The 25,964-nt window shown below is 41.3% G+C and overlaps 2 protein-coding genes across 5 annotated transcripts; both read left to right on the top strand.

Annotated features, from left to right (window-relative positions):
* Positions 1-188: 188 nt before the first annotated feature.
* NDUFC1 (NADH:ubiquinone oxidoreductase subunit C1) lies at positions 189-2,895 on the top strand. Of its 2 annotated transcripts, XM_063156960.1 has the most exons (4): positions 189-307; positions 1,036-1,139; positions 1,948-2,027; positions 2,725-2,895. In XM_063156960.1, coding segments are annotated over exons 1-4 (246 nt in total). In that variant the 5' UTR covers positions 189-246; the 3' UTR covers positions 2,726-2,895. The 2 variants fall into 2 exon arrangements, with proteins under 2 accessions (XP_063013030.1, XP_063013031.1); XM_063156961.1 differs by lacking the exon at positions 2,725-2,895 and having other exon boundaries at positions 1,948-2,028.
* Positions 2,896-3,895: 1,000 nt separating this feature from the next.
* MGARP (mitochondria localized glutamic acid rich protein) lies at positions 3,896-24,005 on the top strand. Of its 3 annotated transcripts, XM_063156958.1 has the most exons (6): positions 3,896-4,053; positions 5,444-5,547; positions 6,621-6,723; positions 10,835-11,116; positions 20,927-20,975; positions 22,681-24,005. In XM_063156958.1, the coding sequence occupies exons 1-5, from the start codon at positions 3,969-3,971 to the stop codon at positions 20,971-20,973; spliced, it is 621 nt and encodes a 206-aa protein (XP_063013028.1). In that variant the 5' UTR covers positions 3,896-3,968; the 3' UTR covers positions 20,974-20,975; positions 22,681-24,005. The 3 variants fall into 3 exon arrangements, 1 of the variants encoding a protein (XP_063013028.1); XR_010027801.1 differs by lacking the exons at positions 10,835-11,116; positions 20,927-20,975; positions 22,681-24,005 and adding an exon at positions 9,475-9,760 and having other exon boundaries at positions 4,008-4,053; positions 5,444-6,225; XR_010027800.1 differs by lacking the exons at positions 10,835-11,116; positions 20,927-20,975; positions 22,681-24,005 and adding an exon at positions 9,475-9,760 and having other exon boundaries at positions 4,008-4,053; positions 5,444-6,723.
* The last annotated feature ends 1,959 nt before the right edge of the window (positions 24,006-25,964 follow it).

The raw sequence follows: 25,964 nt of genomic DNA, 5'->3' as shown, positions 1-25,964 counted from the left end.
GCCCCGCGCCGGCCCCGCCCCGCCGGTTGTGTGCGCTCCGCCGCCGAGCCGCGGCCGGCCCGGCGTGGTTCCGGAGCGGCGGCGCCACTGCCCGGTGCCGGCGGCGGGCGGGAAACAGCGGAGAGCCATCGGGCTGCGCAGGGCCCGCCGGCTCTCGCCCGGCGGAGCTCGCCCGCCCGGGCTCCGGGGCACGGGCGGGGCGGGGTGGTCCCACCCCCGCGGGCGGAGCCGCGTCCGGTCGACAAGATGGCGGCGGGCCTAAGGGCGGTGAGGCGCTGGGGGCTGGTGGCGGCACCGCCCAGCCTTGGTGAGCTGCGGTGGCGGGAGGAGGTCCCCTTCGGGGCAGGCTGGTGGGCTTCAACCTGGCCCGGCCCGGCCCATTGACCTAGGCCGCGGGAGCCGTGCTGCCTGGTCAGGCGGCGGCGTCCCCGTCAGCCAGTCTGCGTCTGGCGGTAGAGGAAGCTTCGTTGGTAGCTTCTCTCCTTCTACTGTTTTTAATCGAAGCCCATTAGCTATTTTTAAACCTTTTATGTGTTTTAAGTTGGTGTTGCTTCCAGGCCGGGAGAGGGCTCACCGTGTCTCGCCGCGGTGGTGGTGCCGGCCCTTCCCTGGCAGGCTGTGCCCGTAGCGCTCGATTAGCGGGCATCGGAGGCGGGAAAGGCCCGGGGCTGGGGGCTTCGGGCAGGGGACTGTGAGAGGCATCCTTATGGAGCAGAAGATGCGGGGGGAAATTGCTATTGTGGCTGGGGAACGGGCAAAAAGCGCTGCTTTGAGGTGTTGGCAGCCCGCCCGTCCCCTCTCCGGCCGGTCAGGGATCGTGTGCTGCGGGGATCCTGCGAGCGGATCGGCTCGTTATGTTAATGTTATGTTAATGTTATGTTATGTGTAAGTGTTATGGAGACCGCTTCATCATTGCATTCGTTCGGGATTTGTTGTTGTCGTTTGCTATTTTCCCTGATTGCACGGATGTCAGTAAGAACCTGGTAGTCTAACCCTGAGGAATATTAATGCATTTGTAATCTTGTGCCTTTTTAGCTTTTACTCGTTCTGCATTTGTTGTGAAAAAAGCGAATAATGCCCAACCGAACTGGCTGCGAGTTGGCTTGGCGTTTGGCACCAGTGCTGCCTTGTGGGCTCTCGTAAGTGTTTTCATTTGGTTTTGTTGAACTTAACTATTCCTTTAAAATCATAATAGTGACATGAATGCAGTGACTGCAAACTATTGAGTTTACTGAGGTAATGGATGGTCATAGCAGATCTCAAATTTGAAGCATGATTATGTTCATTACTTATGTTTTCCCAGCTTTAAGTTGTGCTCTTATTTTAAGAAATGAACAGCTTCTTAAGCTTCTCTCTGTTGCAAACAGAGAATTAATTCTTCAAGCCCGTTGGATTAATGCTTTGGCGTTATTTTCCCCATGGTCTTTCCAAAAAGAGAGAAGACCTAGGGATGTGCCCAGATAATGTTGTATTTATCACACTACCAATGCATTCTCACTTTTCAGCTGGTTAAGGTGGTTTTAGCTGATTTCAGTGGATTAAGACCCCTTTTTCCTGTGCAAAGTGCAGATGTAAGATACTTCTGTTTCAGAGAACTCACAGACTTTGTGGTGTTAAAGCAAGCAGGGTGCAGTAGAATCGTGCAGGATCAACAGCACTCCCCATGGTGACAGTGTTTTCAGGGTGGGATGGGTTCCCTTTGGGGTTTCCCCCTTTTTTGGGGGTGGTGAATTCATTGGCAGTGGTCAAGAGAAAATGTTTGTCCTATGAGGCATTGTTCTCACACCTTTTTCAGTTGTTAATTTAGATATGTTGTGTTCTGGACGGTCCCAGTTACATACTGGTTTGCATGCTGTTCACAAATATTTCATATTCTGCAAGCTGTCTTTGCTGTCTGGATCCAGCTGTGAATTGTATAGCTGTTTATAATATTCTGCCCTTTTATAGCTTATCAAGCAGCACAATGAAGATGTAACGGAATATGAAAGAAGAAAAGCGAGAGCACATAAGTGTAAACAATGTTCATAGTAAGTATGCACATACCAATGCTTTTGACTTAGCTGAACACAAATGATGAAGGTCTTTGACATCTTTTGGAAGTCAAGATACTGAACTGACTTATAGTCTTCTTTTTTTCCTCAGTACTTCGCATTTTGGATTTTACTATTCTTTTAAATCATTCCCAGCTTTAAAATGATAAGGTGGCTGATCTGTATTTTCATATACTCGCTTGTGTGTATATTCCCTCTTAGCTTTCTGTCTTGAACATGCAAACTCTTAGAAAATAACATATCTCTTACAGTGTCTGCAATGAATAAAAGTTGTAAATTGAATACCTTATAAATGGCTCAGTGGCAAGGAAACAAGAGTGACTAATGATAGCTTATCTTTTCATCTTGGTTTTTCTTTTAACATATGTACAGTGGGGTCTGTTACTGTAGATGTGCATTATAGGGCAAAGTGTATGTAGTTATTGTCCCCTTTTCAGTAAAAAAAACATCATTTGTGTTTCTGCCAGCTAAGAAGTCTTTGGGGATTATGGCCTCAGAGGAATTAACATGAAAAAAAATCCTTATACTACAGAAAACCTTGTGGTGCTGTGGTTATTTTTCCCCATAAGCATTCCTCTCCAGATAAAAATGCAGGACATTATGAGATGTTTCTTGCCACTTTGATCACATCTATTTTTCTTATTGCTATGATTTTTTTCTTTTCTTTTCTTAGGCTGATGACATGGTCACAAAGAGACGTGCACTACAGAGCCAAGTGTATGTGGTTGTTGTCCTATGAATAAATGAGCACAGAAGAAGTAAAAGGTTATCTAATTACTTGTATGTTCATACATTTCATGTGCATAATTAAAAATAAATTATAAAGTCTAGAAGAAACCTGAAACTACTTTCTTTACCATTAATATTTCATTCTGCTGGTTGAAGTTGTTTTATGTTTTCATTTCCATTTCTTAGTTTATCAGTCTTATTTTCAAAACTGCCTTTGCTATTCTGGAGGGTATATTATAAAATTAAACATCAGTTCAGATGAAGTTCAGTAAATGTTCCAGAAGTGTAGTCTTGCTCTGCCATCACTGTCACTGCTAAATTTATAAAATAAGCAAATATAAGAATAGGATCTGTATAAATGCTAAAATCTGCGTTTTCCTGTGAGCATTTTGGGGACTGGCCGTTCCTGAGAGGTGCCCCCAGGGAAGGACTGCCCAGCCCGTGTCAGTGTTGGGTGTGAGCTGTGCCTTCTGAACGCTTCTGCCCTCTCTTCGCGCCTCAAGGTCAGTCAAGGACAAAGGCTGGGAAAAGGCCATCGTGGCAGAGTGTGATGGCATTAGATGATCATTAGGGAACAAAGGAGCTCTGTACAGAGAGAGGAGGGGAAACAGGGCTGCTGCCCAACAATGTAGGTAGGACAAGGAGAGCTGCACAGGTCTGACCCGGAGACGCCCTGCGCTGCGACAGTCCGCATGGTCCCACAGCAGCGATTCACTGCGAGCGTCTCACTGCTCGCACCGAGCGCCTTTGGCACCGTGCCTAACCCGAGCGCCCTTCGCCGTCAATGTAGTTGACTTCTTCTTTGGTTTTGTTTTTTCTCTTGGACAATTTCCTTTTTAAGTGAAACAGTAGCTCCTTCCTATCTTGCCTCTCCTTGGTCCATGCCATCCCGTTATCCCGGGTCAATCGTTGCGGTCGGTTCCGAACGCCGCTCCCTTGCCGTGGGGCGGGTGGGTGTCGCAGCCCCGGCCTTGCGCAGTGTGCGCGCCGCTTCCCCCGTCCCGCCGCAGCCGGGGCTCCGCTCCGTCCCCGCCGCCGCCGGGGCACCCCCGGCCGGGAGCGGCGCCCAGGTGCGCGGGGCGGGGCTGCGGCTCGGCCCGCCCCCGCGGCACCGAGGCGGGACCGGGCTCTGCCGCCGCATCCCCGCCGCACCGGCAGCGCAGAGCCGGCTCCGTTCTGCTCGCCACCATGTCCCTGTGCAGGGCCGCCTCGCAGGCGCTGGCCGCCCGCCTGAGCAGGGCTCCCGCCGCCGCCAGCCGCCTCAAGCAGCGTGGTACGCGGGGCCGGGCCGGGCAGCGCTCCCGGGATCCCGGGATGGCGGGACGGGGCGCGGACCGGGAGGCGGCGGCTGAGGGGATGCGCGGCGGGGGCGACGCGGGGCCGGGACAGGTGCGGCGGGGGCGGGCGCGGGCGCGGGCCGGCTGCTCGGTCATGCTGGGCTCCGGCATGCTGGGCTCCGGCGCTGGCTGCTGCAGAGCTCCGCCGGCAGCCGAGCTGGCCCGGGACCCCCTGCCCCCGGCCCATGGCAAAGCGGAGGCCGCTGCTGCCTTCCCTTCCTTTAAAATAGCGGGTGCATCCCCCCGGTAGGGCGGCCCCGGCAGGGAGCGGGAGCAGAGCCGGTGCGCCACAACCGTGGCTTTTGGCGCATCAGGGGTTGTGTAACCGCTGGCAAAAAACAATCTGCCAGCCGCGTTGGGCGATGGCAGCTTGCTGATCACTGTCCTACAGCTGGCCGCCCCGGGGGGAGGGTTAAGGACACACTGCTGCTGAACGAAAATATAAATGTATGCAAAGCCATGAGGATGCCCGGCTATTGGAGAACAGTCTGAGAATTGTGTCATGAGACAGATGATGCTAAACATAACCTAGCACACCATGGCAATGTTTTGACATCGGGATTATTTTTGCAGCTGTCAATTGCAATGCCCTGAGCTATTTTATTTTTCATGAGCGCTTTTTCAATGAGACATTTCTCATCTGGGATCAAGTCACAAAATTCCACAGAAAGCTTTGTTGACCAAGAGAATTACGTGTGGTTTTCATGGTTATCTTTTTGAGGTGTACGGATGAATCCAAGACTGTAGTAAGAATCAGTTTATAACAAATGAATGGGCACTGCTGTTACAGTTAATATGTATCAAGTCAGGTAAAAAACTCTGTAGTTCTGCCTCTCTGTTGGCTCTGTTGGCCAATTCATGAGGTGAAGGGTATGGATCAAAGTGTCAGCAGTCTGAGAGTGAAAGAACGTGAATTTGAATGAAAAAGCTTTTTAAAAAATTCCCTGTTATTACCCTGAAGAGAGAATTCATTACTTCTGCTGATCATAAGGAATAAGGACAGATAATTATTTTACCTACCTTAATCAGGAGCTTTTTACATTCTTTTTTTTATTAAACATTCCTTAGTCTATATAGACTGTGCTCAGAACCTGGAAGCTGATGGTAGACTACATAGTTCACAGAAAAACACCTCTTAGGAAGAGTTCAGCCATGGAGCACCACACCCTGTGTTACTCAGTCATAAGATACATTAATATGCATCAACATCTGTTTTTATAACCTTTTTGAATCATCCTTTCCCATACAGGGTTCAGATTCCATAATTCGTTTTTGTGATCATATTTTAGCAGCACTTTACATCACTTTCCCTAATGGTTTTTGTAGCGCCTCCTCGCCAGATGTCATCTGGGAGCGTTCCTGGCTCTTCTAGAGACAGCATGATGATCTATCTCCTTGCTGGTGTTGCTGCTTTTGGTGGTTTATTTTATGTAAGTGTTTGGGGATGGAGCTGTGTGTGCTTTCTGAGCTGGCATGGTACAAGGTGTGTGCTGGGTTAGAGCATGGTCAGGATGCAAGCCATCAATGAACACAGATATTGCAGCTAAGTGCAGCCTAACTTAGAAATCAGCTTAAGAGGATTTAGTGAAGGTGAAAGCCTATTGCTTGCCTGTTCTACTGTTACTTTGATAAGTAGTGCTGGGTCACTCTTAATGGAAAGCATGCTTAAAACTATGTGAAATGAATGTTTCCAAAGATTGAGTAGGGCACCTGTCTCTAACCCCTTGCCTTGTCTTGTCAACCAGAAACACTTGCAGTGTTTCAAAGTGGGCGAGGCAGATGTGAAATAAGCAATCTGAAGCTGCAGGGGGAAGATACGAACCGTGTTAATTTGGGCACAAAAAAGGAAGATAACAGCATTAGTTACTGCAAGGAAGCATGTTAAAGTTTTGGAAGCATGTTAAAGTTTTGGAAGCATCTGGTTTTGTTAAGCTTTTGGGTAACCATTCTCCTCCCTGCTTCTAAATATGTCTGATTTTGTGCTTCACATTCCTAAATCCTCCGTTCTACAGCTTCCCTCTACCCTCTCCCCCAAGACCTGAGATAGTGCCTAGCACACCCCAGAGAGGTACATATGTCCCTGTCCCACAAAGTAATCCTCTTGAATGGTAAGTAGCTGTTTGTTCAAAATATCAAGCATGTATGATTGCATTTCTGGATGAATAACATAGTATCTTCCTGTCACATTTTTACCACATTACAAAAATAGAAATCTTAATGTAATTAGCTTTTAAAAAGCTGTTTTCAATCCCTGAAGCACTGCAGCACTTCAAAAGCTGCATGGTATATTGTATTTGCTTTCTAACAATGGAGAAATATGAAATACATAAATATATTCATTTAGTAGATTATTAATTTTTTTAGGCTGTCTTAGGATAAATTTTATATGAATTTTAAGATGAGCAGTAGCACTTGTTTAAAATCCCTTCTCTCCCTCTCGCCTCTTTGTGTTTGGTAAATTTGTAGGGATGTAGCTGTAAATTCAGGTACAATTCCCTTTCAGGCCTACAGAGTAGTCAGTTCACCCCGCAGCAAGTTTGTTGAAGATACAAATATTCTTCGTGAGAGAGCCGAGGAGCAGAAAAGCAATCCTTTGTCAAGAAAGGGTGAGTTGAGCTCCTTTCTCTTGTTCCCTGGGTACTGGAGGATTTGGAACAGATTTCTATATTGTCTAATCAGGCTTTAGCACTGTCCACGTCCTTGTCTGAACTGCGTGAGTGGGACTGAAGACAGAGGTGCTTGTACAGTATTGTTCTGCTACAAAGCTCCTGCTGCACGAATTTTGGTAGTGGCCTTAATGTTCAGGCATTAATCTGGTCTTTGGTCCACCTGTGGAGTCTCTTTGAATGGAAAGAGTTGATGTGTGAATACTATTAATTGTATAATGGGTATTTGATTTACTGGAAGCTTAATGAAACTTGACTGAATACATAATGCTGTCAAAATCAATTTTGTTCTTTTGTTTTTAGTGGGGGGGAGAAGATAATATCTTTTCTTAGTCAACAGGTTGGCTTCAGGCCACATGCCATCAGGAAATACAGCTCAATAGAGGAAAAAACCTACATAAAAAAAATTAACTTGCATCGATTTTTTTGTCCTACAACCTTGATTTTCTCATTTCTAATTTGGGGTTAGATGAAATGCAGGCATTACCTAAATGTATAGCAAATCCTTACTTAGCTCTTCATGCTTGAATAATTAGACTGTGTTAGTTCAAATACTTGTAATGGAATGTTGTCCCTGTCTACATCAATTAGTGTTAACTGATGTTAATTTCGCATTAATGTAAAAGGTAGAACTTTGGCAAGTATGGCCTTGCTAGGAAAAACAATTAGGAAAATTTCTTAAGGATATTTAAATATTTTTTTGGTTGTTATTTAAAAGAAGCATTGAAGCCAGAGCACTTGAAGCTCTTCCTTTTTTTTTTTATACTGTTGGCTTCTAAGAATTACTTTAATATATTTGCATGCACACAAAGAATACCTTTGATTAAAGTATCAGGAGTTTAAATTTTGTCTTCAGTGTGAGAGTATGGTTTAAATTGTCTGCCTCTATAATTATTCCTTTAGAGGTTGTTAGCCTTGAACTTCTACAACACATACTTTAGTTTCAGAACATTAAAACTACAGACCTTAAGATTTAAAGTAGTAAAATACCTTAATTTCCAAAAAAAAAAGCAGTTTAGTTTTAAAACTCAATTGTTTAAACAAATGCTGAGAATTCAGCCACAATTTGCAATCCTTCGTTGTCCCTAAAATAGAAAATGTAATGAGGACCAAAGTGGATCTCTCCCAGGGACCTGGTGTCCTGCTGTTCAGGACAGAAGTGAGGATTACCCTCATTACATTCTGACTGCCATAGCTGAGAGAATGGGGAAGCACTAAGCAAACCTTCCAACATACTCCCAGTGATGTCTCTTTTCTCCTAAGGTGCACTTCTGCAATGTACTGAGTTCTGGCCCTGGCCTCTCCACTTGCTGGAGTGAAATACCCACAGCACTGAGTGCTCAGCAACCGCTCTTGGGTGCTCTCCAGACATCCCATCATCTGCTGCTTCATAAGTCACATCAATGTCACAACCAGTGGCAGATGATTGCTGCCTCCCTTTTTATTGATAGTAAGAAGTCCAAAATGTTTCTAAGGCCATTCAGGGAATACAGTTGAAACTTGTTTCCTGTATTATTTTCAATATTTGACTTCTGAATAAATGCTCAACCCAGAGTTTTTAGTTGGACTTCTGAGTAGTTAATTCCAATTCACAGTACAAAACCACTGTTGAATCAGCTCCTTTTTTAAATCCTTCTTCATTCCCAGCTGTGTACACCCAAAAGAACAGAACTTGAAGAATGAGCATCAGTTCTGTTCTTACTTTTCCTACAGAATCCTCTGTGTGCATTCTGAAAAGAGTTATCACCCTTCTTCCTCCCCTTTTTCTCCTGTTCCCTGCATAGTCATATTTTTGTGTTTACTATTCCAGAGTGCTGGAATAGCATTGCTTTTCCCAGAAGTGCCTTTGCAGTTTCTTACCCTGTGCATTCTTTAGAGTCAATCCTTATACTTTTTCCCAGTAAGCATTGCTGATAAGAGCAGTTAAAAATTCTGTTCTCAAAGTATTCTGGTATTTTTTTAGGGGCACATTAAATCAAGCTTAAAGTAAGGTCTAAAGCAGAGCTGGCAACCATATGAAGTGATGGATAGAAAAGCAGTATGCCAAGCAGCATGTTCATGGCATATTTACTGCCTCTGGTAAAAGAACTTCCTAGGTGGAAGAACTTAATGCTGGAGAGCAGCTGATCAGAGATTCTTTTGATAGGATTTTTGTGATTTCTCATGTGGGGGAAAATTCTCCCCTTGTGCCTGAACCCAAAATGTTTATTACAGAGAACTGTACTTAGCAAACAAGTCTGTCAAAACAAGAGAAAGAATTATACGAGGGTTCTTTGTTTATTAGAGAGTTGAAATTATATTTAATAGTATTTTAATTAATGATAACAGACATTTAGAAAGAGATCTGATAGCAAATTTTCTGTGGCTCGTTTTAACTGAAAGCTACTCTCAAATTAGGGAGGGATTTAAAAAGCCCCTGAAGAGGCCTGACTCAAAGTAGCAGTAAAAAATCTGGGACATCATTTCAAATGTAAAATGATGTTTGGCTTGCAGGATGTTCTCCTTGCTTATTTAGTGAGTTTTGTCTTCCATTTGTTGTTCGTGTCCTTTAAGATTGTTTCTGATTTCTTTCTTTTTTCTATATGACTTTTCTTTTTAACTTGTTGCAAGCTGATTCAATCTTTCTAATCTATACTCTGCTTTTACACTTTCCAGACTTTCTAATCTATGCTCTGCTTTTACACTTTCCAGACACAAGGGAAATCTCTTTCCAAACCTGAGGAAGTTAAATACAAACAAAGGACAATCGTTTACCATTGAGTACATTGCAGCCTACCTTGGGATGACTTTGTACCTTCTATTGTAAAACTCCATTTGTGTGAGACTTTTAAAGAACTACCTATGTTTGCAAGGCCAAACCATATTGAGCTTATTACTGAATCTGCTTTGTAGAAGGCAGTTCTGAGATGGAGAAGCTGGCTGTTCTGAATGAATGCACTCGATACTTGACTGTCCAATAAAGTGTAATGAATGCTGATCTTGGCTGTTAGCCTGTTCTTTGTGTGATGAATTAAGGGGTTTTTGAAAACAATGTTTTCTTAAAGGGACATGATCAGGTTGCATAATGCAAAGTTTTGATTTTTACTGAGCAATGAATGGACTTGTCTTGAAACCTGAGCACCAAATTATAGGCTTTCACTGGCATAAGAAGACCAAGAAATGAAACTGGTCTGTTTAGTTTTTAAACAGATACAAAAGAATCAAACAAACTCTGACTATGTCTCTTTAAGCTCTTTTGCTTCCATTCTCACATAGTTGACACTTTGTTATAAACTTATTTCCAGTTCTATTTTTTTTTTTTTTTTTGCATCCTGAGTTGGTTCTAGTGGTGAACTTGTGATGTACAGTTGGTATATAACTTTTCTTTTGTGAACTTGATGTTAGTGCATGTTTGCATGGTGGTTTAGCATCCCTGTTGCTTTGTGCTGTTAGTTTTTCATGACTTGTCTCAGCTGAATTTGAAGTGATGCACGACTGGGAAACACTGTTTTTCAGGTCCTAAGGAGTTGGACCCATAGTGGTGTAAACAAGTCTTTAAAAGGGAGTTGTGAGTTGTAAAAAGAAAATAGTCATAAGTGGTCATACATCTAAAAAGTGAGCTCTGACCACTTGAAATTAGCAAGTTATTTTCTATATAAGACCAAATGTCTTATTCCCCACGTGGCAATTCCACAGAGTCGTGCTCCCTCTGGCACTTGTGTGTGTACCACCACTGGCCCTCTCAGCAGAGTGCTTTGAAGCAACGCTTGACACTGTCCTTTCTATCCTTCACTGCTCCCCCAACACTTGCTTTAAGCCACAGTTTCTTTTCTTATCACTGAAACGTGTAATGAAATCAGTAATTAAGAATATGGTTTCCTCTTCTTAGTTTTTTGATGTCACATTAGACAACATGGGGGATTAATTATTGATCTTTTTTGTTAATTCTGATCCCAAATCTTAGCTTCCCACTTCAAATTTAAACGAGGATGATGATGATAAAAAGTATTTGGTGAATTTTTTGTTGCATGCATGCATTTTACTCTCTTTATTGTATTGAATGAATCCTTAGAAGGTGATGCAGAAGAGGTGGATGAGGTCACTGGAGCAGAGAAGGCCACGGAAGAGGCTGAGGCAGCAGCTGCTGTGGAACCTGCAGCACAGGAGGAGAGTGCTGGACCCACAGCACAGGATGAGAGTTCTGGGGTGCCCCCAGAAGCTGGAGGGGAGAATGACTTGCTGGCTCCAGAGGAATCCCATGCTGTGGAGGAGGCACAGCAGGAAGCTGCTGCTAATTCAGAAGCTGATGCTAATTTGGAACTTGCTGATAATTCAGAAGCTGCTGCAGTTCAAGGTTAATTTATTAATGTAGTTCTTGAGTGTGTGTGTGTTGTGGGTTCTAAAGCTCTGCCTCTTACAGAACACTGAGAATGAGCATCAGTGTTCCTAATGGAGTTTGTCCTGCAGTGAAAACTAATTCAGGCATTAAGATTGACATATCATGAGCATAAGGTAATTAAGTTTATTAAATCAGTGTCTCTAAACGCATCCCACCTCTGGCACCAGAGTTACTGTCTAAAACAAGTGGAGTCAAACGTTTTATTTCCCTACCCCATCCTATTTCTTAAGATATTAAGTTGAGCTTATAACGTGATCAGTTAAGCAGTTGTTTAGTGATGTAGTTCTCAAGGGTTTTTTAAGGAATCTAAACTCTTTAGTTCACTAGCCACTCCAAAGATATTCACACTGAATAATTATATCTGTTCTATCAATGTAATTTAAACAGGATCTTGCATAGCAAAGGAAATGCTGTCATGGTCTAAGGATATATTAGACTAAATTTTCACAATACAATAAAACTTCAAATTGTTGTTAAACACTGAAATTGGTAAGTGGCAAAACATTCAGTATTTTGAGCTGTCAGGGTGTTTGAAATATTTTGGTTTATTGTGCTTTTCAAAAAATTGCAATAATACAAATGCAAAACTATCCATAAAATGTGCAAGATACAGGATTGTAATTTAATTTGTCAGATTTTAAAGTATTTTTTTAGATTTTCTTTTTACTGCTAGTCTTGAGAGGATATGTCTAAAACACAGATCAAACTGAGATTAAAAAGATTTTGACTGCTAATCTATGGCGTTTATCACAGTACCATCAAAGGCATTAGCAGATTTGGAATGATTTTCACTTTTTTCTTGGTGACTCCGGTGAGGAATGGATGCATCTTAATTGCCTTTTTAACAAATAAACTTGAGAAATAGTGCAGCACTTCTAATTGCTGAGTTTTATGAAAGGTCTGTGTATGAATGTGATTTTAATTCAAATGTGATTAGTTCCTGTGCTTGTCTCTGAAACCATCTATTACAAATAACATTTTAAAACAATTCCTAGTGTGATCTGCTGTAATACAGTTTATAGAAAGTAGAAGTAAGTACCTTGGCTGTGATTATTACTGCTTACATATAGAAATATTTATAAGGTAGTAGTTAAAATACCTAGAGCCCTAAAAATTGCCATTTCTAAGGAAGCAGTCTGTTTTATGTTAAATTTGGTGAATTACAGCCATTAAGAGAAATGTTTAAAAATGTATTGCAGCATTTCTTGCTCTAGAGAGCAATTGCAAAATTTCCCTTTAATTTCCTAAGCACTTGCTTGTATCTGGAGGTGGTTGTGTATTCCTTTGACAGCACTTATCTATGAATAACTGTCCATGGTTGGATAAGGTAGGATCTGCTATATGGTAAATATTTCTGCCGTTTCAGACAGCTTACAATGGTACCTGCCTGGAATGTTCTCCTTGCCTCAAGTTAGGCAATTTACAATCCACAATTCCAGTCTGGAATTCTGTGAAACACTGTTACCAAAATGAGTACTGAACTATGTTACTCTGTTCCCAAGGTTTTAACTTCCTCTAAATTCTAATTCTCTCTACCTTTTTATTGCTTGAGCAGTCACTCTTGGTTACTGGTTAAATTCCTGTTGCTCTCCTTTCACAGTGTAGTCTGTGTGTGGGACCATAAATTAAATTTTTCTTCAGACAAACCAAATGCTGTAAAATTCACCGATTGGCAAACTGCTATTTGGATTAGGCATCTGTGACTTCTGGTGTTTGGGTTGCCACCATAAATTCTTCTCCAACTCTAGTATTGAGGCTTGAGGTTCTGGCATTATCAACTGAAATAAGAGAAGCAATTAGCCCCAAACTGTGCTTTTCCAGATTTCTTCCTGACTTTACTAACAGGTTTTTTCCCTATTCTTTAAAGTATTGAAGGACATGGTCTCTGTTTGTTATTTCCAAGGCCATTTGAGTGAGTGCCTGGGTTTGGGGAGGATTAGTGAGTGAATTGAATGTGCCAGTGTTTTCCATGCTGAGCTTCAAACACGCTGCAATGGCAGCTGTGTGCAGCCTAGAGAAACAAGTGGAGGCTGCTCTGCACAGGAGCTGCTGCTCTGGGACAGGACTTTGCTGAGCCCATCATGCAGTGGTGCCAGGCAGACAAAAGCACCTGATAGAATCAGTGCAAGCTGGCTTGGCTTGGTGCACTACCAAATTCTGGGTGTGCTGACTCTGGTGGTACTTAGAAAATTACTGAAGAGTCCTCAGGGTGATTTGCAATTGCTCATAATTATTGAGAGGCTTTCAGAATGATGTTGCTCAGTAGAACATGCACACCATTCTAGGCATCTGTTTGTGTGAGGTGGAGGAATGAGCACTTCTTCTCTTTACTGATTATGATAGACTGATCTAACTAAATCAGGCCCTCAAAAGTTGAATTATGTAAATATTATCATATGGGGAAATATCTGTATCTGGAACTGCTGTTGGGTAGTTCTGTTTCACATTTATCACTTTCTTTGATCTGTCTCTTGGACTGCTGCACTTACCTGATTGCCATACACTGGCCACTAGTCTCTTCTTCTTCCTCCTGATTTTCCTTCATGAAACTGAGTTTTAGATGAGTCATCATAGCATAACTGGAAAATCTCTGTTGGAAGAAAGTGAACAATATTTAGAAAAAAAAATTCTGTAAAAGTTGTGAGCACTGAAGAGCTCACAAGAGCTGAGAGTTGAAGACCCAGCTGGTCCATGGAGAGTCTGTTCAGTTTTGATCAGCGTAGCCAAATAGAATTTTACAGCATGCACTGGGCTGGGGAGGAAGATTTTGGTAAAATGGAAAAACCCCTAGAAGTTCCCAGCTGAGTGCAAACAAATAAGTGGGAGAGAACTGCCTAAAACAACTGTCTTCCTATTTGTCTATTCTAGAACAAGGGGGCAAGCAGCTTCTCAAAAATGGTAGAAGGACATACAGTGAATAGTAATGCCTAAATGAATGTCACTATTAATGAGAAAATAGATGCTTTTACTAGTATTAATAGCTCATTGCCAAGACTTAAAAAAACCCTTAAAAAATAACTGTATGTATTTAAATTGGAAAGCAACAACTCACTTTGTACAACAAAATCTGTTAGCATTTAACTTACTGTACATAGTATTACCTGTGTTTGAAATTTTCCTGTAAATACAACCACCACTGGAATATTTTTAGTCTCCTACTTTAGAGAAAAGACAGCAACAGGGACCCCTTGCTGTTTTCCTATGGTGGCAGTTCAAACCAGAATGGGAACGATGGGGATTTTGAAATTAATTTTTGGGCAATGTTTCCTGTAGCAGAGAAAAACATCCTTTTCAACAGCAACTTTGCTCCTTTAAAAACTGTGGATAAAGTGGATAAAACTTGATGCATTACTTTGTATGAGGAATGTTAAAGAAAATATCTTGATTAGAAGTGTTTTTAGAACTCCCAAACAATTTAATACATCAAATTATTAGGGTGCTTTTCATACACATGGTTTATATTAACTTATGCTAGTTTTCCTTGTGATCCATTCCAATCAGTAACTAAAGATTTTTCCATGTTTAAAGCAAACAAACAAACAAACAATGTGAGTTGCTTCTCATTGCTACAATTCCATGCTACAGAATATAAAACAATATTCTTGAAATGTCTGAGGTATTACAAACTATTCTGGATTAATGTGACATGCGCTGGTATGCTTTTATTGTGACCATTATAGGGATCTCTGAATCTTTTTCTGATAAACGACTGGAGAATAAACTCTCTTCAAGGGAACCTTCTGATCATTAGTAAGAGCTAATGAGGCTTTTCTTGGGAGCTAGTGACCTACATCAGACACAAACAACCTGTGATGTGCTTGGCTCATTGAACACGTTTCTCTTTCTGTATGGAGTCGTGAAAATTTTTATTCTTCATAATGGGCTTCATAATGCCATGATTTAGGCTCTCAGCTAGACTTCATGGATTTTTATCTGGATTGCTTGTGGATGGCTTGCAAAAAGGAAAATATGTCATATTTGTGTAGTGGCAGGTTTATGAGAAATCCCAGCTTTCCTTTGCTCATCAGTTTCCCAAAGACCTTGGGCTCTGAGCCTTTGGTTTTTGTTTGTCCTATGGAATATCTGTAATGCCAGAGGGACTGAACTTCTGATGCCCATGGCCTGGAGTGAGGGAGGGCTGGGGTTGAGCTGCCCTCATGTTGTGTCCCAGTACCAGCACGATCAGAGCAGGTGGTTCCACACACAGCTCAGCAGCTGCCAGCCACGAGTTCCTGTCCTGTGCATTCAAGGATGGGAACGATCAGACTGAAAAATAATCAGTGCTTTTCTAAGTAATTGTTCTTGCCTTGACTCTGCTTGGAACTAAAACATTTATTTTTCCCTGTGTGGAGCTCAAGTGCTGATTTTACAGTATTGCACAGAGGCATTAGTCTGTGGTCAAGCACCCAGGACCTTTTTTCTTTTTTAAGGCCAATGTAGGTGTAAAGTGGTTTTCCTTTCCAAGCAATAAGTTGAGTAACTTGCTTGGAACCAGATGATTCCAACATCTGGTTGGAATCCTAAATGTTCACTGAATAAAATGCCAGAGAGGAGACAGAGAACATTTCAGATGGTCCTGAGAGACACTCCTGGTGATGGGATGTTCCTGATGGGCGTCTGCAAGCCCTCCATGCTGAGCTCCCTGGATCTTCCTGGCCAATGGCACCTGAAGCACTTGGTCGTGTTACAGGGACAGCTGCATAGCTTTGCCTGTTTTGTCCCAAACTGTATCAGTGATTATTATTTCCCCCTGTTTCTTTTGATGTGGTTTGAGCCCCCATGAACAGAGGGAGAAGATGTGGAGCCCAAGCTTCTTGTGCTCTGTTTTGCAGGTTTTCTCAAAGAAATCCTTGAATTACTTTTCCAACGTGACAGAATTTGACTCTTTAAAAGTCAATTCTATTCCACTGCCAGTTTTCCATTAGCAGGTCTTTAAACTATTAAAATGAACCAGGAATATTCTGCTCTGCTTATCTTAACATTTCAGGGGACATCCTGAGACCTTCAATGGACCTGACTGAGGAAGCTTTCTGTAAACAAAAGCATCATATTCTAATGTGAGATGGTCTCTAAAAGACTGTAAATAAAATGCTGTTTCTAATTTCACAGTTAAATTTGACTTTCCCCCTCCTCCCTGCCCACCTTTGGAATTAGTGTGTGACGTTGGTTATGCTACAGGCAGCTTGAATTATCAAAGCCTTGTTTTGCACTCCAGCTTTGGTTTGCGTGCTCCAGGTGGATTCCATTTGTATGATGCTGGATAACTTGTGTTGTTTTAGCTTTATAAAACCAAATTCTTCTGCAAAGAATATTTTTAAAGTAATTGAACCTGGTGCTTGGCATTACAGATACCAGCCTCATCTTGACTGCCTAGAAAAAAAAGTCATCATATGAAGGATACTGCTTCAAGTAAAGTGATTCACTCAGAAAAGTGTATTTTTAAATACCTTTAAAAATTGCAGGATACCAGTGCCAGTTTAATTTTTTTTGTTGTTGTTTCTAGATGGAAAGATCACTTTTAAATGAATCAAAGAATTAGGATTAGAATCAAAATATGTTAGCTTTAAATGGGTTGGTAAGGAAATGCAAAACTGAGGGAAGAAATACAGGCTGAAGTCCTGAGAAGGCTGGGTTATCTTGTATAACCTCATTATAAAACTTCTGTCGTGCTGGAAGGAATCCCCACCTCTCCCCAAGCAAGGAAAAGACTGAATACAGCTTTCATTTTAAAATCTGGAACAGCTGTCTTCTTAATCTCTTATTGTAAATCAGGAAAACATACTTAGAAAACCATTTAAAAATACAAGGTAGAAGATTAAAATCCAGAAAGATTTAAAAAAATAATATACAAATGAGTTTGTATCTCTTCCACCTCCTTGTTTCAAGGTCATCTTATATCATGTTTTCTACTGGGTTGTAGGACATGATTGCCACTGTAAGCTGGCACTAGGGCTTTACATCCCAGACAAAACCCCAGGCTGTTTCTGCATAAAAACTGCCCCAGGAAAGTTGGAAAGCTTGCTTTAAAAGCTGGAAGGCTTTTGGGGAAGAGGCTGTGCAAGCAGTAGGATCTGGGTTCTGGGAGTCAGTGTACTTGCATGGGGTTCCCTTTATTATTAGCAGGAGAAAGTCAGTCTGGGCATGTTATTTTTTATTATCAGCTGCAGCAGGGATGAGTCAGTCACACAGGGCACACAAGTCCCTGCTTATCTTGTCGCTCTGTTCTGCTGAGCTCACAAATATTCACACAATTCAAACTGACCATCACAAGCATGCAGAATCACCCTGCGTTTGGGCTGCTTTCCACTCTAAGTGCACAGAAGTGTGTAGCTCTGCACTCACTCTCAGGGCTGCAAGTTCAGAGCTTGTAAAAATTGTCTTTAAAGACTGCAGGAATTACTGCTTTACATAGGAAGCAGGTTTTCATGGGTTTTCTTTCACTGAAATTATAAGGATGGTTTCCTAAAAATGACATTTCTAGGTGAAATGTTGGATATTATGCTAATAAGCTACTGGAGCTTCTTGCCCAGCCGTGTTCTGTTCCTGCAAGTGCAATTTGGGAGGCTGCATTTCTTCTCCACATGGTTCTCTCCTAAAGCAGAGGAGCTCAGGACTGCCTGGGAATTCCTGTAGCTCTTGGGGATGCTTGCCCTCAAAATCCCTACTGTGTCCAAGTCCTGAGTACTTTGGCAACAGCTGTTGGTGCAATACGCCATGCCACGTGGCTACAGTTAGCAAATGTGATTAGTTTGACTCCTCCAAGGCTTTAAGTTCTCTTCTATTGTTTTTTGTTTAAACACGGGAAAGTTAAGGTCCTAATTCAGACCTGTAAGTGCTATGGTATACCTAAGTGCCTGGCAAAATTGAAGAAAGCTGTAGCCAGCAATACTGGGATGCAGCTACTTATCCCAGGAGAAAAATTGAAGATTGACAAATAGCCATTGAAAAAGCTCAAGAGAAAAGAAATAAACTTTCAGGAAAAAAATATATATACGCAGAGGGTGAGATTTTTTGCTAGCAATATAGCACCTTGTATGAAACTGTGAAGTAATCCTTGTGTACACTGTAGAGCAATATTCTGTAAATTCTGTAGAGTAAAAGATCCTGCTAGGATGGGGGGAATCATAGCACACCAAATGAAGCAGGAATATAGTGAAGCCATGTAACTCCAGTGCTTTTGATGAAGGATATGTGTGTGCAGGGGGAGGTTTCCCCCAGAGAATGAAGAAGGAGCCCAATGAGCCCCACTTTTGTGGATATGAAGGGAAACAAAATAATTTGTGGCAGGGTGTAAATTGTATGGGTCAGGATGGAATTATCCCTTGGCTGAGATCCATTTGGCAGGAATGCTGCAGGTGGGTGTTTTGGTGAAGATGTCAAGGAGCTGGAGTGGTATTGTTCTATAAGGATAATATAGCAGCTGGGCATTCAGTGGAAAGCATAACATTAAAATGCCATGTGTCCTCATTGCAGGGAAGCAGTTGCACAATTCAGATTGTTTTGTTAACTTACAGCCTGTGGAAATTGTAAGAAATCTGGCATAAACAGACAAAATGGATCATAGTCATCACTGCATGAAGAAATGCAGGGACTTCAGATTGTCAAACTAATCATCATTCAGGAAACAACACAGAACCCAGTGAAGATGCTGTAACTCCTCTACAAATATTTTGAAAAAAATAAAGAAGCCTAATATTTTAGTATTTGAACTAACAAAAGTTAGGAGTGATTTTAGTTACCTCCATTATTTGCTGCAGAGTTCATGAAAGCCTTATTAACAATAATTTAACAGACAGAAAATCCTTCATCCAAGGATTATGGAAAATGAGTCACCATTGTACCAGGCAGAGATTAAAGTATCTTGTATGAAATAGGGTGTTACTGCAGGATTTTACATGGAGCAATTGCAAGAGATTAAACTGGATTGAAAAACTATGAAATGCATGCAGATTAAAAAAAAAAAGAGGGTGTGAATAGCACTGGGAAACAGGGAAACACAAAGGAGAAATGCCTAAACTCTGTCACACTTTGCATATTTTTTGCATTAGATTGCCTTTCTGATTGCCATAAGGTTCAGACCAGAGACAATTTTTTCAGTACAAGTGGTTAATATTTGGTTTTAAGGCAGGTATTCATGTAGAAGACAAATAAACACAATTCCCATCCAAAGGAAATGAGGTTTTGTCAAAAAGCAGAAAAGACTGTGGTGCTCCCTCTAGTTGCCTACTGATCTACTCTTCTTAGTGCAAAAGAAATGAGAATACTCACAAGGAAAAAAAAATTAAACACTATCAGCCAGAGAAAGAACTTTTGGTAATATAAGCTGAATGTTTGATGCTACAAACTGAAACCTAGCAGCTTGTTACCATAGCGAATATGTGGCATTACATCAAGTATTGCTTGCTGTAAAATATCTAAAGTTCCAAATTTCAAATGTACTATTTCTATTGCATGGCTTTTCCCTATAAAGGCAAAAGGGCCAATTCCTGAGCATTTATTTTCCTGTTTCTTCTTCAAAATCCAGAAAGCATTCTGAAAAGTAAAGTGAAATAATTGATGTTCAGAATATGCTGTATTTAACTAGGGTGATGTGTTCTCTGTATGGAGACTGCCTACTACTAAATATTACCTGTTACAGGCTTTTTATAGAGACAGACTGCTTTATGCTTTATGGAGTATTGAAAAATGGCCAGCTGGCCATTGCAGCCTGAATCTTCAGCCTGATGCTAGAATATTTTTACATTAAAACTACCCATGATGTCTTTCCAAGGTTATGTGTAGTGTAGATGTAATGTCCTACGAATTAGACAGAAATCAGAAAACAAAGGGACAGTATCTGCAAGAGATAATTTATACATTAGAGAATATTTGCCTATGTCTATATACATGAAAATAGTTCCATCTATGGTGCAGTAGAAGGAGGCTGCTAAATTTGATTGTGGCAGTGGGGTGAGCTCAGCACCCTGCTCAGTAAGTGGCTGGATGTGAACTTCATTAAGAACAAAAAATTCCCCTTGTGCTGTATACAACACATTTTATCAACATCTGCCTTGATTTGAAAGACAGAATTTTCCTAAATTTCATTGGTGTAAAGAAAAATATGGTGCATGATTATATTGTTCTATCTTAGGGAAGCAAACCAAATCTGTAACTTGATATGAAATCTTAGAAGTGTGGTTTCACCAGAAAAGTCAAGCAGGTTCTAATATCTTAGAAAAGGTAATAAATCCTTTAGAAGTAGCAAGGGTGTCAAAAGTATTACTTGCAATGCAAAACTCACAAAAAAAGGGACCAGAAAGATGAGGAACTAATTAGTGTGACTAGCAAGCAGTAAAATAATTTTTAGAAGAATTTTGCCTCTCTAAACCTAAAGTTAGAGCTGTCAGAATAGATTGTAAAAGGTCTTATGTTAGAAAGTGTGAATGGTATGAATAAAGCTTGCAGTGCTTTAATGCCACTATAAACAATCTGATAAACAATTGCTTTTGAAGTTGAGTGATGTAATTGAATGCAAAGAAAAATGTGTGTTAGAATCATCACTGTTGAGATTTTAAGCAGGAGTTTAGAAGGTCTGGCCTCTAAACTCTTTTAAAATTAGAATTAAAAAGATAAAAGGAAAAATGCCTGCATACCTAATATAGCTTTGTAAATTCTATCCCTTTAGTCCAAGGATCCTTTGGACTAAGGGAAACAACTTGGTTTACTATTTGCCATTGAAGAAATAATTTCCAGTGTTTCTCATTGGTGTTTTGTCTCCATTTGCAGCTTCTGACGAGGAGAAGACAACTGAAGAGGTTGCTAAAGAGCCCTAAAGGTACACAGTACAATTGCAGCATGCGGGTTTTCTGCTCTTCACCCATCTTTTGTTCTCAGTTAGTGGCAGCTGCAGTATGTGGTAAATGCTCATGCACTGTTATGGTGAAATTGTATTTCTGCTCTCAACAAAAAGTAACTTTATTGAAGTATTTCTTATTTTTTGGGAACGACTGCCGGCATCTTTAAGGGGCTAGGGAGCAAATCCTATATAAATTGTCACAGTGTGTGTTTATTTATAGCTTTATCTTAGTCCCATGCAAACTGGATAAAGACCTGAGAGTTGTAGCTTTCTTCCAAGCAAAAAACGTCCTTTGGATATTTGGTTTAAATTATGTGTGGCTACTGGACTTCTGGAATATTGTTCTATGCAATAAAGCAATAGTCCCCTGCACTGTTTTATTTTAAATAAATTCTTTCATTATTAGTCTCTCTGCACTTGCAATTTGTGCTAATGAAAAATACTGAATATCCTTTCTATTTTGCTAGTGTCTTTCTCATGTGGCTTTATTTATTATTTTATTGTCAGAAAAGTTGCAAGCGCGTGCCTCTCAAGGTTTTTATTTTTGCTCAAACTGAAAGCTAAGAGCACCTTAGGGTACCACATCAGAAAACCAAATGACCAAGAAATCCTTTCTGCTCTGGAACACATAAATGTTGTGGTATAGAGAAGGCAAATAGATGAAAAAATAGATTAATCTCCTACTAGTGTACAGGTTCACTCAATTCTGCTTCAACTGCTTGGACTCTTTTTGACAAAAAAAAACTTTTTAAGAGTATAGCAACACGAGTTTACAAAAGCGTCTTTAATTGACTTTCAATTTGATCTTGTTGGCAGGGAGAAGATGATTTATGAAATATTTTACCATTTGGTGCTGGAAGATTACTGGTCATTTGACCAGTTTGCAAGTCTCAAACCACACTGTATTCCTAGTCAGGAAATCATTATTTCTTTTTTCTTTTTTTCTTTTTTCTTTTTTTTTTTTTTTTTTTTTTTTTTTTGGTGGCTTTTTTTTGGGTTTTTTTTTGGTGTTTTGATTGTAAACATCTTGGAGTATGAAGCTCAATTCTGACTTTGCATTAAAACACATCGTACTTTTTAAGGAATTCAAGGCAAAGAAAATGAAATTAAAAGAATGTTGACATGAGAATCAAATCACTATCTAGCTAACTTCTTTAAAAAAATAACTGCTTATTTGGTGAAGGGATAGAGGAAGTAGTAGTGGATTAAATCCTCAGATACAGCCCTAAACTGATGCTCAGAGCATGCCTGAGTAAAGATGTTCAGCCATTCTCCTGAGTGTGGCTATTGGGCCCCTATTGATGCTGCTTTGGAGCTACTTGTATCCGTAATCTCAGCACATACAACTGGTTTACCCTGTGCTTAAATTTAAGCATGTAACTATTTGTAGAAGTCCAGCATGCAGGGGAATTCACTTGTGCCTGAGCCATGTGGGTGAATGTGAGGGATTCCTTGGAACTGGGCTCTGGTGATGGCAGCAGAGTGAGTTTCCCTGAGCCATCAGACCAGCATGATTCACACATCAGTGCTGTGTGTACTCTGTACTTCACTGTAACCTGCAGTCAAAGTCACAGTGTGCTTTGAATGTTTGCAAAGAAAATTACCTGCTGAACAGTGTCTGTTGCTAAACACCATTTATTGCTGCTTACTCTAAATGAGATTTTCTTTTTTTCTTTTTCCCCAGTAAGCAGTGTGGACACCTTTGGGAAGTTTAATGCAAATATTTGTGGCAATCAACCAGCTGATTCCTGTGTGAAACCTCATCATACTCTTCCTTGGAGACATCAAAGAAACTGTGCAGTTTGTCCTACCACACACTGGCCATTCTGGCCAGTATTATCCAGTGCTGCAAGAGATGAATTGTGCTGCCTAGAGAAACGCTTCTGTGACTAACAACTCTGCTGTAGAGAGTAGCATCCAGCCAAGCCACTCAGCATGCCCTAAATACCTGTGCTAAGAGAAGCAGTATGATGCCAGATGAACTCCTTCTATGTCATTGCTGTCCTGATGTGTACATTGATTTCTTCCTTTTGGCCCAAACTGTTGTGCGTAGTTATACATTTGTAACATCCCATGCTAAAATGTAAGCAAAAGGTAAAGCCAAAATATTATAAAAGTACCTGTTAGCATTTTTAAATTAGATCACAGGGAAAATAACAACGTGTTTGCTCCTGAGTTTGGATTTGTGATTGTGAGCATAGGACATCTGGCTGCACATGACCTCATTTTCCCCCTGCATAAACATTTCAGATGCTACCACTCCTTGCACAGTAACATCCAGGAGTAAACCCATTGCAGCCATCACAGAATGGCAATGGTTCTAAACCAGAGCCAAATAAGCCAAATAAGGTACATAATGTACTATTTGTATAGGAAGTGTGTTTCACAAGGTGTGTCTGACTCTTCTCTTCAAGCAGAAGTTTGGAAAATGTTGAAAGAGAAACAACAGCATCCTCCTACACATGGCACAAAGCAACCCATGCTCCTTCCCCCATCCTAAAGCAAATTACAATAGTGTTCCAACAGAGATATAGCCTATTGCTCCTGGATCTACTTAGGAATAACTGGAATAATGCAGAGGGAAAAGCAGGCTCCCAAGCTTCAAGAAGACAAACCACAGCCTTCTGCTTGAAGGATAAGGCCTCTGTGATTAAAAGCAATTTGTGTAGACCAAGCTACTGGAATAAAAATCTTAGATTGATATTTTGTTGGACAAGAGTCTATGTTTGTCTTGTGGATTAAAAATGCTGTGATGGATGTATGCACTTAAATGTTCTATTTATTCATTTTCACTAATTCCTAGTAAAAGAAGCTGTTTTAACTGGATCTAACAGTAGGGTTTCTGGTAAAATGTAAGCTTTTCTGAATGGCTCTTTATCTCTGGAACTGCTCTGGTACCTGGCAAAGTATGTTAGCCCTCTGAACAGCTGCCTGAATGACTGATTCACAAACTATGGTTTCCAAAGCTTTTCATCCTTTCCATTAAAAAAAACGGTGAGAGTCCCAAAACAGCCTGTCCATGCTTTATGCCAGAGTTCCTCTTTTTTTACTTTTGTTTTGTTTAGGTTTATTTAATTAAAAAAAAAAAAAAAAAAAAAAAGACGTGCAGCACAGCATGGTCTGCTTCAGCACTTGAATATTTTAGAGTAACAACAGTGATATTTTGCAATTTGCAGAGGTCTGGCCATTGTTTATTCAGCCTTGCTAGTATGGAGTCTGAATACCGCATAAATTAAATTTTTTCTGTCCTTCACTTCCAAAAAGTGAATTTTTGGGTTGCTACACAAAGGCTGTGACGAACCATGGAAAATTTTGAAATATATTGTTGAAATGGATCATAAAGGAGAGTAGTGCCACAGCAGAGAACAGACACCATGCAAGACTAAGGGAAAGGAGATTGGGGGAAAGGTTTGGTCTTGACAATACACTTCACAGGCCACAGCAAAGCATGAGATTCCAGAATTTGTCCCAACAGCACGTTGCTCCCTTGCTGTCAGGAACTATCTGTGAGAACAGCTGGCAAGGATTTTCACCTCCCTTTAGTGCCAGTGAGCCCCTCTAGTTCACCTCTCTGAAAGTATGAACTACAGGTAATTAAACAGTGTGTTGAAACAGCATGGTTTGTGCGGAGAGTTTTTATGCAGACGTGGCTTGAGGAAAAAAGGCCATGATCATATACAGCTGGTTAAGCAGTAAAAAGCAGCTGTAAGCAGTAAGTTCTCAGCCTTTTCCTTACGAGAAGAACAACAACACTGCGTCCTTGAGCAAATAACAAGAAAAACACAGTGAAAAACATGATGCCCTTGAATGTAGTCAACAGCAGGATGTAAAAACAAGTATTAGCCTCAACAAGAAAACTACAAGTATTTTGAGAATGTAGCCACAAAGGAGGGGTTGAGATGTAATCTGTAACCAATGATGAGCTTAGCTTTTGCAATATGTCTGAGCTTAATTAACACTACTATAAAAGTATGTAAGCTGGATCAATAAATTTGAGACCAATGATCATCAATAGGATGTGCTCGGCTCCCTTCACTTCCATCAAATGGTGACCTCGACCTGATACGGCGACAGACCACGGAGGAGCGAAGAACCGGGTCGGGTTCCGAAGCAGCCAGGATGGCAGATAAGCACGGAAAAAAAAGGAGAAAAAAGAAGCTGAGACGCGCTGAGCCCCGGGCGTTGTATAGACGAGCCCGGCCAATACATGCTGCCAAAACCTTGAAGAGCTGCAACAGCGCTGATGATTTAGGTATGGAGAGGCAAGCAGTATATGATTTATTTACTGCCTTTTTACAAAAATGGCAGGTTAGGCGAATAGATTTACAAAAGAATTTACCAGGGCTTTTAGCCTATGGGTACGCTAAGGGAGTTTTTATTAACCCCCACACTGTTCCTGAGTTAACAGAGTGGCGTAAATTTGGTGATTTATTGTGGGAGGCTATTTTAGAGGACGATAAAACTGCCAAGAAGCTAGGTAAATTATGGAGGGTGGTTCACAATGAGCTTTTACAACATCAAGCTGAGAGAAAAGCGGCCGAACAGGCAACAGCTGCACATGGCCATAATAAAGATTATAATCAGGACACGCGTACTCCCCTAGCCCCTGCAGGTTAGGACGGTGTTTTTGCCTGCCTCACCATCCTCCTCTGCTTCGGCAGGACTGGGTACAGAGCGCGCTTGTGAGCCTTCCACACCCCCTGAAGAACAGGAGCCATGACCAAGACCACCCGATAAGCTCCCACAAATCAATGAGCCGATCCCTGGGGCGGAGAACAACCTAGCGGAGGCTATTGCGAGGGAGCGAAGGGAGGCTTGGGCTGCATTGGCAAAAGACGCCATGGAGAAAGGGGATGACGAGGTTATCAGCGCTGCTACCCAGCTAGCTTGTCCTGTTGCATTCAGTCCACAGAGCAGGGAGGGGCCATGCAGGCTACCATTACAGCCCTTGATTGGAAATTACTATCT

Source organism: Melospiza melodia, chromosome 5, assembly GCF_035770615.1.
Source record: "Melospiza melodia melodia isolate bMelMel2 chromosome 5, bMelMel2.pri, whole genome shotgun sequence".
NCBI lineage: Eukaryota > Metazoa > Chordata > Aves > Passeriformes > Passerellidae > Melospiza > Melospiza melodia.
This window is presented reverse-complemented; position numbering and strand designations above follow the sequence as displayed.

Excerpts from the sequence above, each read along its gene's own strand:
- NDUFC1 (XM_063156960.1), top strand. The coding sequence starts at position 247 with ATGGCGGCGGGCCTAAGGGCGGTGAGGCGCTGGGGGCTGGTGGCGGCA. Across the intron at positions 308-1,035 it reads GGCGGCACCGCCCAGCCTTG|CTTTTACTCGTTCTGCATTT; the intron begins GTGAGCTGCGGT and ends GTGCCTTTTTAG. Across the intron at positions 1,140-1,947 it reads GTGCTGCCTTGTGGGCTCTC|CTTATCAAGCAGCACAATGA; the intron begins GTAAGTGTTTTC and ends GCCCTTTTATAG.
- MGARP (XM_063156958.1), top strand. The coding sequence starts at position 3,969 with ATGTCCCTGTGCAGGGCCGCCTCGCAGGCGCTGGCCGCCCGCCTGAGC. Across the intron at positions 4,054-5,443 it reads CAGCCGCCTCAAGCAGCGTG|CGCCTCCTCGCCAGATGTCA; the intron begins GTACGCGGGGCC and ends TGGTTTTTGTAG. Across the intron at positions 6,724-10,834 it reads CAATCCTTTGTCAAGAAAGG|AAGGTGATGCAGAAGAGGTG; the intron begins GTGAGTTGAGCT and ends ATGAATCCTTAG.